Source organism: Equus przewalskii, chromosome X (assembly GCF_037783145.1).
Source record: "Equus przewalskii isolate Varuska chromosome X, EquPr2, whole genome shotgun sequence".
Classification (NCBI taxonomy): domain Eukaryota; kingdom Metazoa; phylum Chordata; class Mammalia; order Perissodactyla; family Equidae; genus Equus; species Equus przewalskii.
Genome location: NC_091863.1, coordinates 11,061,568 through 11,075,727, shown reverse-complemented (window position 1 = coordinate 11,075,727; position 14,160 = coordinate 11,061,568). Strand labels below are relative to the sequence as shown.

At 36.5% G+C, this 14,160-nt stretch overlaps 1 protein-coding gene across 3 annotated transcripts in view; it reads right to left on the bottom strand.

Annotated features, from left to right (window-relative positions):
* Positions 1-14,160, bottom strand: part of MOSPD2 (motile sperm domain containing 2) — a 60,329-nt gene that overhangs the window by 10,573 nt on the left and 35,596 nt on the right. For all 3 annotated transcript variants that reach the window (XM_070603735.1, XM_070603736.1, XM_070603737.1), the window contains 6 exons: positions 10,776-10,900; positions 7,981-8,157; positions 6,970-7,079; positions 4,717-4,813; positions 3,466-3,562; positions 1,848-1,977 (listed from right to left, as the gene is read on the bottom strand). In XM_070603735.1, the coding sequence (XP_070459836.1) occupies positions 1,848-1,977; positions 3,466-3,562; positions 4,717-4,813; positions 6,970-7,079; positions 7,981-8,157; positions 10,776-10,900 (736 nt within the window). The remainder of the gene's footprint in view (positions 1-1,847; positions 1,978-3,465; positions 3,563-4,716; positions 4,814-6,969; positions 7,080-7,980; positions 8,158-10,775; positions 10,901-14,160) is intronic.

Genomic DNA, 14,160 nt, shown 5'->3' with positions numbered 1-14,160 from the left:
CATCGATTGATGACTTCCATGTCAGCAGCAATGGCCACTGCTCACACCTCACCCTTCTTGACTGGCATGGCAGTACTTGGTACCTCTGGTCATCTCCTCCTTTGTGAAAGATGCACTTCCCTGGGCTTCCATAACACAGCTCACGTAGTGATTTCCCTTCTGACTCCATGCTGAATTGTCCTCCTCTGTTTGGCCATTCAATTTTCCTGTAGGCTAGGTCTAACTTTTACTCTCTTGCTGGGATGAAATAAAGCTTGTCTCCCCAGGCCCACTCTTGTTCTCCTCTCCACCATGAACCACCCCATAAATGGTGATCTTGTCAAAGGCAAAACAGATCAGGTCAATGCTCTCCCACTGGTTTTATGATGGTGATCAAGCTCCTCCTCTGGGCCCTGTCTGCCTCTCCAACTTTTTCTTACCATGGATCCTCTCACACTCTGTGTTCCAGTCACATCTGTATTCTTTCAACTACTTTTCTGAAGATTTAATTCAGCTGTGACCATTATTAGGTTTCCCAGCTTCTCATCTATAAAGTAAAAAAAAGACCTACCTCCTAGGGCTGCTTCAATGACTAAATGAATAAATAAGAGTAAAAGCACTTAGAACCGTGCTGCCACACAGCAAGCTCTATTTAAGTGTTAACTTAATATCACTCTTTTACATGTGTCTGCCCATAGTCTATTTTCCACACAGTCCCCAGAATAATCCTTAAAAAATAAGCCAGATCACCTCATGGCTCTGCTCAGCACCAACTACCGGTTTCTCCTCTCAAAATCACGAGTCCTCACCATGGCAATGATTTGGCTCCCTACTGTCTCTTTGACAATCTCCCACAATGTCCCTCCTTACCAGATTCAAGCTACACTGACTTCTTTGCTGATCCTCACAAAGGCCAAGTACACTCCTTTTTTCATTTGTGGTTTCCTCTACTTGGAAAGCTCTTTTTCCAGTTATCTATGTGGCTTTCTCTCTCATTTCCCTCAAGTCCTACTGAAATGTCATCAGAGTAGCCATCCTTAACTACTCTCAATTGAGACTTCTCAATCTTGGCACTACTGACATTTTGGGCTAGATCATTCTTTGTCACAGGAGGCTGTCCTGTCCATCGTGGGATGTTTGGCAGCATCCCTGGCCTCTACCCGCTAGATGCCCACAGCACACCCTATTGCCCAGTTGTGACAACCAAAAATGTCTCCAGACATTGACAAGTGTCCCCTGGGGAGCAAAACTGGGCACACTTCAAAATAAAACCACAACACAGCCGCCTTCTCTATTCTCCTTTCATGTCACAGGCTTTTCCCCTCTTAAATAGGACAATGTCATACATATTTTTCTGTGAGTAGGGTTTTTTTTCCCCCTAACAATATATCATAGATGTGTTTCCATATCAGAACAAACAGACTTGCCTGACTCTTTTGAATGGCTGCAGAGTATCCCTTAGTGTGGATATACTCAATTGCATTTCACTATTGCTTTACTGGTGACCATTTAGGTTCTTTCTTTTCCATTTTTCACTAGTACAAATGATGCTGCAAAAACACATGCTAGTACACAAGGTGAGCATTCCTACAAAGGGAACTGCTGTGACAGAGAAAGCGTGTTTGTAATTTTCACACATCCAGATTCTTGCATTAGCCTGCAAGCAAGTCTCTGCTATTAGCAACCTCCTCGAGAAACTCCAGGTCTTATTCACCTGGGCACCCCAGAGCCTTGCAGAGCTTGAGGGCCACACTAGAAGCCTAAATGTCTGCCAAATGCAAATAGGAAGGTATGCCTGCCTAGCCCACGTAGGCACATTTCTCTGATTCTTCCCATCACATTTGAGCTTCTATGAGTAAAAAGCATACCTATGCTCCATCACTTTATTTCTGGGAACTTCTTTCCAGAACTGAGTCAATTCTGCTGGGCCTGTGCCGGATGACTGTTCCATTTCTGCAGCCATTATCAGAAAACGGTCTTGGGCAGAGACTGTTAAACCTGCATTCCAAAAGGGTAACATTATATAAACAGGAACCTTTACAAAGGGTTGGATATGTGGTTTAAGGCATCATTCTAGAAAACAACATTAAGGAAAAAGAATAATACAGAACTACTTTTAAAAAGGAAAACGTTATTCTAAAAATGAGGACTTCTTTTCGAAATTCATTTTACTTGTTAAAAAACAATTAAAAATTTTTAATGTGGACTTGAAAACATAGGCAGTACGCTCTATGACATTGGTCTGAGCAGCATATTTTCAAGTCCCATGTCTGACCAGGCAAGGGAAACACAAGAAAAAATGAACAAATGGGACTACATCAAACTAAAAAGTTTCTGCACAACAAAGGAAACCATCAACAAAACGAAAAGACAACCTAACAAGTGGGAGAAGATATTTGCAAACCACATATCAGATAAGGGGTTAATATCCAAAATATACAAAGAACTCATACAGCTCAACAACAAAAAAACCAACAATCCAATTAGAAAATGGGCAAAACATCTGAACAGAGATTTCTCCAAAGAAGATATATGGATGGCCAACAGGCATATGAAAAGATGCTCAACATCATTAGCTATCAGGGAAATGCAAATCAAAACTACAATGAGGTATCATCTCACTCCGGTCAGAATGGCTATAATTAACAAGACAGGAAACAACAAATGTTGGAAAGGGTGTGGAGAGAAGGGAACCCTTGTTCACTGCTGGTGGCAGTGCAAACTGGTGCAGCCACTAAGGAAAGCAGTATGGAGTATCCTCAGAAAATTAAGGATAGATCTACCATATGATCTAGCTATTCCACTGCTGGGTATTTATCCAAAGAACTTGAAAACACAAAGGCATAAAGATACTTGCACCCCTATGTTCATTGTGGCATTATACACAATAGCCAAGACGTGGAAGCAACCTAGGTGCCCATCAAGGGACGAATGGATAAAGAAGATGTGGTATTTATACACAATGGACTACTACTCAGCCATAAGAAATGACGAAATCCGACCATTTGTGACAACATGGATGGACCTTGAGGGTAATAAGTCAGAGGGAGAAAGTCAAATACCATATGATCTCACTCATAAGTAGAAGATAAAAACAACAACAACAAAAAACACATAGCATTGGAGATTGGACTGGTGGTTACCTTTGGGGAAGGGGGGAGGGGGGAGGGCAAAAGGGGTGATTAGGCTCACATGTGAGGGGATGGACTATAATTAGTGTTCAGGTGGTGAACATGATGTAATGTATACAGAATTCAAAATATGATGTACATCCAAAACAAAAATTGAAAAAAAAAGAATTTTAATGTGGAAAGGGCAATGTCAATGAGGCCCATTTGCCCCTCTCATTTTACACGTGAGAAAACAGATGCCTAGAGTATGGTGAGGTGATTGCTGACACTGCTTATTTCTAGATTCTAGTCCTACCTCTGCTGATTCATCACCCAGCCCCAGGTCCCCCACTGTGTCTATCAGGTGACAACTCACCTCCGTGGGGAGACACAACTATATCAACTGATGCACCAGGGTCACAACTGCTGTTGCTTGGCTTGACTCTGTATTTTTCTGGAGCAGTTGTTCTCACCTGTTTATAAAACACAGTAATCACATAATAACCTTTATGCTTTTGGGGGGGAAATAGCTTACAAATGACTTTAAAAAAATTAATAATCAACAGACAAAGTCTATAAAACAACCTTGGTGGTTAACGCATAGATTGTACCTTTCCTCATCAATAATGAAAAAAGCACCTCACCTCAACTGATTTAAAAAAAGTATATTCACTTGTAAGTCCAATTGTCACTTAGCCTTCCTCTTAAATAAAAAAAAAATAATCCATCTGTTAAATACGTATTCTGTCTGGTAATCACCTGAATTTAATACAAATTCAAAAAACTGAGTGCACATTAGAACACATTACACTAGCATTCAGAAATTAAAAAACAGTAGATAATCAAAGGACAACCAGAACATCCTAGTGATTAAAATTTTATTTTGGTGAGGAAGATTGGCCCCTGAGCTAACATCTGTTGCAAATCTTCCTCTTTTTGCTTAAGGAAGATTGTCCCTGAGCTAACATCCATGCCAATCTTCCTCTATTTTTTGTACGTGGGATGCTGCCACAGCATGGCTTGATGAGTGGTGTATAGGTCCACACCCAGGATCTGAACCTGCAAACCCCGGGCTGCGGAAGCAGAGCACGTGAACTTAACCACTATGCCACCAGGCCACTCCCCCTAGTGGTTAAATTTAAATAGACAATTTAATGAAGTAATACCTACAATATGGGGTGACGGTGGACTCCATCTTGCTACACTTAAAGCTCAATATCTGGTTAGTATCCAGTATAAACCATACTTCAGAATGTACCACACTTGGGGGAAAATGCACTTTCGATTTTATAGTTTTATTTTTCACTCTTAGGAATTAAAGCATTCATATAATGAAGAGTGATTTTCCTTGGATTTTTATTTACTAACAGACATTAAACCCTGGGATAAATTTGGACATTAGCCTATTAATGCACATTAAAGATTGAGATACAGATCCCAGGAAAAATTTTAGATAAGCTATGCGATGCGGTTAGAACTAGAAGGCAGTATAACATGCCTAAAAATACCATAAATAAAAAACATTGTGTAAGTTCAAAACTATCAATCTTTCAATTAAAATACATCTAAAATCACTTTCCATGTCAAATTTTGAGACATAATTTATTATATCTTTCAAGATATTTACCTTAAATGCCACTATGTTTTTAGTTACATTTGTCAACACTATTAAAGTTTTCTTCTCTCCAGATTCTGTATTTCCAAAATAGAGTTCTTCTGCTGGGCTAGGTGGTGACAAAAGCATAAGGCATTTGTAATTCTCAGAATAAATAATCTAATCATTAGCTTGAAGAAAAATATTTGGTTAATATTTTATGCTCGTTTGTATATAGAGATTTCATCAAAAAAGAAAAGATTATAAAACAATAACCTAATATATTTTGCAGTTTAATCTTACTGATTCAATGCATGCTATTAAAAAAGTCCTATGGTTTTCCCCAAGATCAAAATAAAATAGGAAAGAACAGAAGAGAGAATTAGGAAGATTCTCAATAGTCCTATAGCAATCAGCATCATCTTAAGGTGAGTTTATTTAAACTCTTTGGAAAGTTATAGATAATAATCAAAACAAAGAAGGAATTGCTGCTTCAACTTAACCTAATTACAAACACATTAGAATGGGGCATATTTTTACATACCAATAGAGAAAAGCAAAACTTGAAAAATCATTAGGGATGTATTTAAGTAACAAAGTAATTCCTTACTATAAAGGCTTTTCCTAAGTAATATGGGAGGATAAAAATAAACACAGAAATAAAATTTGGGGTGGGAACTGCAGGAAGAATTTGTCAAACAGTAAAATCAGTGAGCTTCAAAATAGAAATTTTACTATTATCGGCCACTGTAATACCCACGACCTAAAATAAAAACTAAAAGACTCAAGCACAGTTTGTGTAATTATATTAGCCAAATTGTATCAGGTGCCTCCAAACAATAGGAAGGACAGTGTTTGTGTTCTAGATAAAAAGATGAATTCTTCAGATAGCTCTTGACTTTGAGCTACATCTTTAAATATATTCATTTTATATCAGGAATGTCTGCATATCAGAGATATTTATTCATCTAAAGAACACACATCTTTAAGGAAGCACTCTCCTAAGAGGACTCTGCTCAGCTTTGGCATGGTTGCTGGCGTCCGTTTAGAACCCAATCTGAAATGTGTCACAGAAAAGACAGGAAGGTTATCGATCTTAGAACTGCTCTCAGGAGCCAGTATAAAAACTGTGAGAAGCCTTGGGGAGACAGATGTTGGATGGGTCCCTGTGTGCTGGCAGGAAAAGGACTGTGACTCTCCTGGGGGCTGGGGGTGGGGTGGGGTATAGAGCCCAAAAGTGCAGGCCTAGAAGCTGCCCTGCCCCACTATGGCTTTCTCCCTAGCCAGCTCTTCCAGCCATACCTTGACATTTATAAGCTAGGACCTATGGTTTTGACAGGCCTCCAGTGAAAAAACAATGTGTAACTTCCAAACCACCAGAGGGTAGAATGGGAAACAAACAAACAAAACTCCAAAGGGGGAAAATGGTTAAGAAAAACCATGGAAAACAACATGCATGCGGTTCCCTCCCTCCCCCAACATGCACACTCTCTCACACACACACGCATGCGTGCGCACACATACAGATGGTGAAGATAAATCCAAAAATAATAATCAAAATATACATAAACAAATCAATCTTGTCAATTAATAGAGACTCTCAGATTAGATTTTTTAAAACTCTGGGTGATTGTTCACAAGAGTCATACCTAAAACAGTTACATAGAGAGTTTTCAAGTAAAGGGATAGAAAATGATATATTAGGTCATCACTAAATCAAATTGGTATAGCAATATCAACATAATGCTATATAGATTTACCAACTAAAAGCATCACTAGTGAGAAAGAGGTCTTTACAAAATGATAAAGAAACAATCCTGAATCTTTTGGATTAAATAATCTAAAATCAAAAATACAGATGTACTGAAATTTGGCTTTGGTAAAAAACCCACTTTTCTGGTTCAGCTTTAGCTTTTGGAAGGTCAAATCAACAAATGCCTACTTCAATGCCATCTCTGGCATCCTCAAACTTGTGCAAGTCAAACAGCATCAGTAAAAGGAGGAAAATATACATCATTCAGATTTATCATTAATTAATATATGAATATTCACTTTTATTACCTGATGTGGGATCAGGGCCCTTTAAACACACTCAATGGAATAAATAACACAAAGGCAGCTAAATATATCCACTATGTCTGGAAACCAAGGTGAGTCTTCAGATAACTTTTAATTTTGTATTTCCACAGTTTCAAAACAGTACGGAAGTTTTCTTAATTTTGCAGTTCCCTTAAGATGATCAAGATATATTATAAAAGCATAGCTAATAAAATCCTCAACTATTACCTGATGTGTAATAAGGGCCCTTTAAACACACTCAAGGGTTTCTTGAAAGCTTTCATTTTGGAATCTTTTTCATGTTCTTCTGCTTTGGAAGTAGGTTCAGTTAGGTTAATCTAAAGACAAAACAAATGAAGAAAGAACAGATAAAGAAATTTAGTTTTACACTGACAGTTGGGCAGTTCATTAGGCCCTAAAGTAAACATTATAGTGATTCAATCCAAATTATAATCTTTAACATAGGTTTACTATATTTAAATATATTTAACCTACATTAATAAGACTATTAACATATTATTTAAGTGCCTACTACAAATAGGTCACCATAGAAAATATAATGTGGTCCTTCCCTTAAGAGTCTTTTAAGTTTGTTCTAAATTATAATGTATTTATCCCTCCATTAAGCCCCTGAAGATTCATAAAAAGATAACAACTAAGTGCTTTTTAAAAAATGAAATAGAGGAAGCAGATCAAGATAAAGTTTTAAATTAATTACTTTTATTTCAGATAAATAAAAAATATTTTAGATAAAACAATTCCCTCTGGGTGCATTTTGCCAATTTTTATACAAAAGCATGGAATCAGCCATTTATACACTATATCGGCCCTAATGGTCAGCGAGTGCCATCCTTCCTCATTTTATTTATTTATTTATTTTTAAAGATTTTATTTTTTCCTTTTTCTCCCCAAAGCCCCGCCCCCCCGGTACATAGTTGTATATTCTTCATTGTGGGTCCCCCCAGCCGTGGCATGTGGGACGCTGCCTCAGCGTGGCTTGGTGAGCAGTGCCATGTCCGCGCTCAGGATTCGAACCAACGAAACACTGGGCCGCCTGCAGCGGAGCGCGCGAACTTAACCACTCGGCCACGGGGCCAGCCCATCCTTCCTCATTTTAATACAAAGATGTGGAAGGACAGCAAGTTAAGTGAATCACTTGAAATCACATAGCCAGCTGCTGGTAGAATTGGGGCTAGGCCATAGCTTTTGACTTGATTTCATTTTTTTTGTTAAAATTACCTTTTTTAGAAGAGCCGTTTGTTCTTCATTAGAAATTGCTTCCAAGATTTCTTTGCCATCACTTTCTATATCTTCTTTACTTGAGGCTTCATCCTCGCTGGCAATAGGCCCATTTTCACACAATGGTGTCTGGAAGTCATCATCTACTAGTGGTGGATAGCTATATTTGAAAGGATCCTGAAAGAAAAGAATTTTGTATCGGTCTGCTAAGAGATGGGTAGAGAAATAATTCTTTTAGTAAAGTTAAAATCCATTCCTCTGGCCAAGAAAACAGGCCAAGAGAATAGTGAAATTTATAACAAAGAAAACATTTCAAACCAAAAAGGGAAAGAGCAGTAAGCAGTGTGAGACAACTGGTCAGTCATCTGTAAAAGAACTAAGTCAGATCTTTAGTTCACTCCTTATACCAAAAAAAATTTCAGATGAATAAAAGCTTTAAACGTGTGTGTGTATATGTGGTGAGAGTATTTTTTGAAAACCATATAAGCTCCAGAACAACACATAGGAAGATAAAAAAAAAAAACACAAAACCTAAGTAGGGAAGGCCTTTCTAAGCATAGCAAAACCCTAGAAGGCATGAAAATATTGATAAAAATTGAGCCCACTAAAACGAAACATTTCTGAATGACAAAAAACAAACAAAACCCAACGAATCAACCACCACCATCCTCGAAAAATAAAATCTTAAAAAACAAAAATTTTTTTTTAAAGGTCACAACTGGAAAGACATGCACCACACATATTAGGAACGAGACAGCTATTGTTAATATATACAAATTAAGAAGAAAAGAGTAATAACCCAACAGAACAAGGAATAAAGGAATAATACAGAGTTCATAGAAAAAGAACAGACTGTCTTTTAAATCATAAAAAATATGCTCAACATGCCTTACAATAAAAGAAATGCAAATTAAAACTACAATAAAATATTTTTTACCTGAGACTGGCAAAGATGATAAAAATGAGAATATATGGTGTTGGCAAGGATGTGGTGCAAGCATTCTCACACATTATTCATAAATGGGCACAATCTCTTTAGAGGGAAATTGATAACTCCTATCAAAATTTAAACTAAATATATCCCTTGACCTAATGATTTTAATTCTAGGAGTTTATCTTCTACATATATTGCTGCACCCGTACACTAAGAGTTATTTACAAGAATATTCACTGCAGCACTATTAGTAATGGCAAAAGATTAGAAAACTAATGGTCCTTCAAAAGAGAACTGATTAAAATACACATTATGCTATATCCATACAATGGAATATTCTACAACAGTTTAAAAAATCAGGTAGACCTCTACCAATCAATATGGTATAACCTAAAAATAAATGATGTCCAAAAAGAACCACAACAGAACAATATATATGGTATGTGACCATCATGTAAAAAAAATATAAGGGATAGAATAAAACTTGGAAGCAGTAAGTGCCTTTAGGGAGTGGCAGTGGGCAGTGACCTGGGGAGGGAGATGTACTTTTCACTGTACTGTTGTACTTTCCAGTCTTTGGTCTTGTTTGCTTTCAAAATAATAAATCATGTGTACGTATTACATTTGGGAAAAAAAAACTTATGTTAAAGAATAGTAATCCTACTACAATTTTGACTACAATCTTGAAGAAATACACCACTACCAACAGAGAAGGGAAATAACCTTTTCTACCCCTAAAAATAAGTTTTACTAAATGCTATTAATTTTAAGATACAATAATTCTATGGGCAAATTATTACAAATGATGAATCAATCAAATTGCTATTTTAACTGAGGGTAGTACTTGAAATGAACCACACTCTGTTTTTCTAGGTTAAAATGTGAAATACAAAGCCTCAGAATAGGAAAGCAGCAAACTTCAAATTAAAAATATTGGTTCAAGTTTTTTCTAATAAAAAAGCAAAAGGACATAAAACTTTTCATCTTGCTAGCCCCTTGGTTCTGGTTGAATACAATTTTGCCAAGTAGGCAGTATACAAAGTAGATTATAAAAATCAAATAATTGAAAATATTATCAATCAAGTTAACCTAAAGCATACCAAATCCATAGGTTTCACAGTTTATTAAAAAAGTGATTACCACAATATATTTCATTGTTATGTAGTATTAAAAATTTAACACATATCTACTTCTGGTCTCTTATTTATAAGTAGTAAAATCATTTCAAAAAATATCTTGATAGTATATATTATCTTTAAAGAGACTATTCAACAGTAAACAACTGGAAACAAACTAAAGACATCAAAAGGAAATTAAGTAACTTATGGTTATTAACTAAATAATTTATAGTTCATCTCTAGACACTAGAATACTATGTAGCCATAAACAAGAGTAAGACAGCTTGTCACATACTGATTTGGAATGATCTCTAAGACATGTTGTGAAGAAAAAAGCAGGATGCACAATAGTATATAAATATACTACTTGTTCAGAAGAGATGGGAGGGAGAAAGAATGACAGATATACTATATTTGCTTATATATATTACATATAATATTCTAGGTGCTTTTATAGGCAATACAGATTCCTGGAAATATAAGAAATGGAACTGGGGAGGGGAACAGGGTGGTTGGGATAGCAGCAGTTTAGAACTGTGTAAATATATAACCTATTCAAAAATAAAAATTTAACAACTTGAAAACAAATACAAAACGTAATGCTGCTTTCTATTTTGGGGGTATCTATGATCTTTCTTTGGATGTTAAGATTTTGATTTTCCTTTTTCCTTGAGGAAAGAATACAGCCTAATGTACTGTGATCCAGCGTTATTTCAGAAACAAGTTTCGAGTACTATACTTACAGTTCCACCCATGTGGGGAGGCAGGTATTCTACACTGACATAGTCTTGGATGTCACTTTTACTTGCAAACTTCAACAAACTCACTGCTTCTGGACCAAGCCATGTTTTCACAATTTTGAAAGCAGCTGAAGAAAAAACAGTCACTTCATTAAATTCTTTTCATTCTCTTTTTCAATTAATTTGCTATGTGCCAACCCAGGTCTTCTGAAATTAGTCTGTGCTAAAGTCTATTAATACGTACCTTTCCATGTCATGATACTTCATTAACATTCTCTAATTCCTGTAGGCATTTACATTGTGACTGTCCCTTATGGGTTTCAAATGTCCCATGAAGATTCAGGAAGATTAAATTACCCTGATATTCATTAATAAACTCAGAGTTTTAGCCTCTGCACAAATCCATCAATAATCTCAACTACTAAGATAGTCAGACACTGAATCAAATAGCATAGTGATTCAGGGGATAATTACACAATAGGGTCATTTGCCTTACAATTCTGATAAACCCCCAATCTGAAAAACCTTCTCAAATGGGAAGTCAGGAAGAGGAGGTAGCCCTCCTCATCATGAGTGTGAGCCGGACCCAGACTTCCATCCTAACCCTAAACTACTCTGCCTTTCTCCCAGGCCCTGCAGCTTAAGTAATTGTGAGGAATTTACGGAATCTGCAAGAATAAACTGTTAAACACAGCTACTCAGTAATTGCAATCTTGTTCTGTCATGCTATTCTGATTTATACCAAAACTATGCTTAATTTTTTAAACCCCATTTCTATCGTGACATTCTAAGCATGGTTTTAAAGAAATTAAAAGAGGATTCCTGCATTGAACTTGCAAAGCATCAATGAAAAAAATCAAGAAATAAAACAGCACGATAAACATTAAATATTACTTCAGAAAACTGCATTTTTACTTTGGCTAATTATGCTTAAAATTTTTTTACATAACATTTACATTTTCATTAATTTCAATTTAAAAAGTCTGTGAGTTGAAGTGTTTGAAGCTACGATACATGAATTAACTAAAGTGCTAAATCTGATGTTTTGTAACACCTTTATTGAGATAATTTACATACCATAAAATTCACCCTTTTAGAGTATACACATCAATGGTTTTTAGTATATTCACAGAGTTGTGCAACCATTACCACTATCTAATTTTAGAACATTTTCATCCCACCAAAAAGAAACCCTCACCCATTAGCAATCTCTCCTTATCTTCCCTTCTCCCATTCCCTGCAAACCATTAATCCATTTTCTGCCTTTATGCATTTGCCTATTTTGGACATTTCACATAATGGAATTATACAATATGTGGTTTTCTTCTACTGGCTTTGTTCACTCAGCATGTTTTCAAGGTTCATCTATGATGTAGCATGTATCAGTATTCCTTTTTATTGCTGAGTAATTTTCCACTTTATGGATATACAACATTTTATTATCCATTCACCAGTTGATCAACATTTGTGTACAGATGTTTGTGTAGACATAAGGCTTTCAATTCTGTTAAGGATATACGTAGGTGTGGAATTGCTGGGTCATATGGTACTTCTATGATTAACTTTGTGAGGAACTGCCAAACTTTTCTACAGTGGTTGTACCATTTTACATTCTCACCAGCAATGTATGATGGTTCCAATTTCTCCACATCCTTGACAATACTTTTTACTGTCTTTTTGATTATCACCATCCTAGTGGATGTGAAGTAGTATCTCATTTGATTTTGACTTGCATTTCTCTAATGACTAATGATGGTGAGCATCTTTTTATGTGTTTATTGTCTGTTTGCCTATCCTTTTTGGAGAAATGTCTATTCAGATCTTTTGCCCTTTTTAATTGGGCCATTTGTCTATTTACTGTTGCATTGTAACAGTTATTTATATATTCTAGACATAAGTCCCTTATCAGATGTATGATTTGTAAATATTTTCTTCCATTCTGAGAGTTGTCTTTCCACCTTGACCAGTTCCTTTGAAGTACAAAAGTCTTAAATTTTTTTTTTTTTATTAATGTTATGGTAGATTACAACCTTGTGAGATTTCAGTCGTACATTTTTGTTAGTCATGTTGTGGGTACACCACTTCCCCCTCTGTGCCCTCCCCCCACCCCCCCCTTTGCCCTGGTAACCACCGATCAGATCTCCATATCAATATACTAAATTCCACCTATGAGTGGAGTCATATAGAGTTCGTCTTTCTCTGACTGGCTTATTTCGCTTAACATAATACCCTCGAGGTCCATCCACGTTGTTGTGAATGGGCCAATTTTGTCTTTTTTTTATGGCTGAGTAGTATTCCATTGTGTATATATACCACATCTTCTTTATCCAATCATCAGTTTCTGGGCATGTAGGCTGGTTCCACGTCTTGGCTATTGTAAATAATGCTGCAATGAACATAGGGGTGCAACGGACTCTTGAGATTTCTGATATCAGGTTCTTAGGATAGATACCCAGTAATGGGATGGCTGGGTCATAGGGTATTTCTATTTTTAACTTTTTGAGAAATCTCCATACTGTTTTCCATAGTGGTTGTACCAGTTTGCATTCCCACCAACAGTGTATGAGGGTTCCTTTTTCTCCACAACCTCTCCAACATTTGTCACTCTTGGTTTTGGATGTTTTTGCCAATCTAACGGGTGTAAGGTGATATCTTAGTGTAGTTTTGATTTGCATTTCCCTGATGATTAGCGATGATGAACATCTTTTCATGTGTCTATTGGCCATATTCATATCTTCTTTTGAGAAATGTCTGTTCATGTCCTCTGCCCATTTTTTGATCGGGTTGTTTGTTTTTTTGTTGTTAAGCAGTGTGAGTTCTTTGTATATTATGGAGATTAACCCTTTGTCGGATAAGTGGCTTGTGAATATTTTTTCCCAATTAGTGGGCTGTTTTTTTGTTTCAATCCTGTTTTCCCTTGCCTTGAAGAAGCTCTTTAGTCTGATGAAGTCCCATTTGTTTATTCTTTCTATTGTTTCCCTCAACTGAGGAGTTACAGTGTCCGAAAAGATTCTTTTGAAACTGATGTCAAAGAGTGTACTGCCTATATTCTCTTCCAAAAGACTTATTGTCTCAGGCCTAATCTTTAGGTCTTTGATCCATTTTGAGTTTATTTTGGTGTGTGGTGAAAAAGACTGGTCAATTTTCAATCTTTTGCATGTGGCTGTCCAGTTTTCCCAGCACCATTTGTTGAAGAGACTTTCTTTTCTCCATTGTAGGCCCTCTGCTCCTTTATCGAAGATTAGCTGTCCATAGATGTGTGGTTTTATCTCTGGGCTTTCAATTCTGTTCCATTGATCTGTGGACCTGTTTTTGTACCAGTACCATGCTGTTTTGATCACTGTAGCTTTGTAGTATGTTTTGAAATCGGGGATTGTGATTCCGCCGG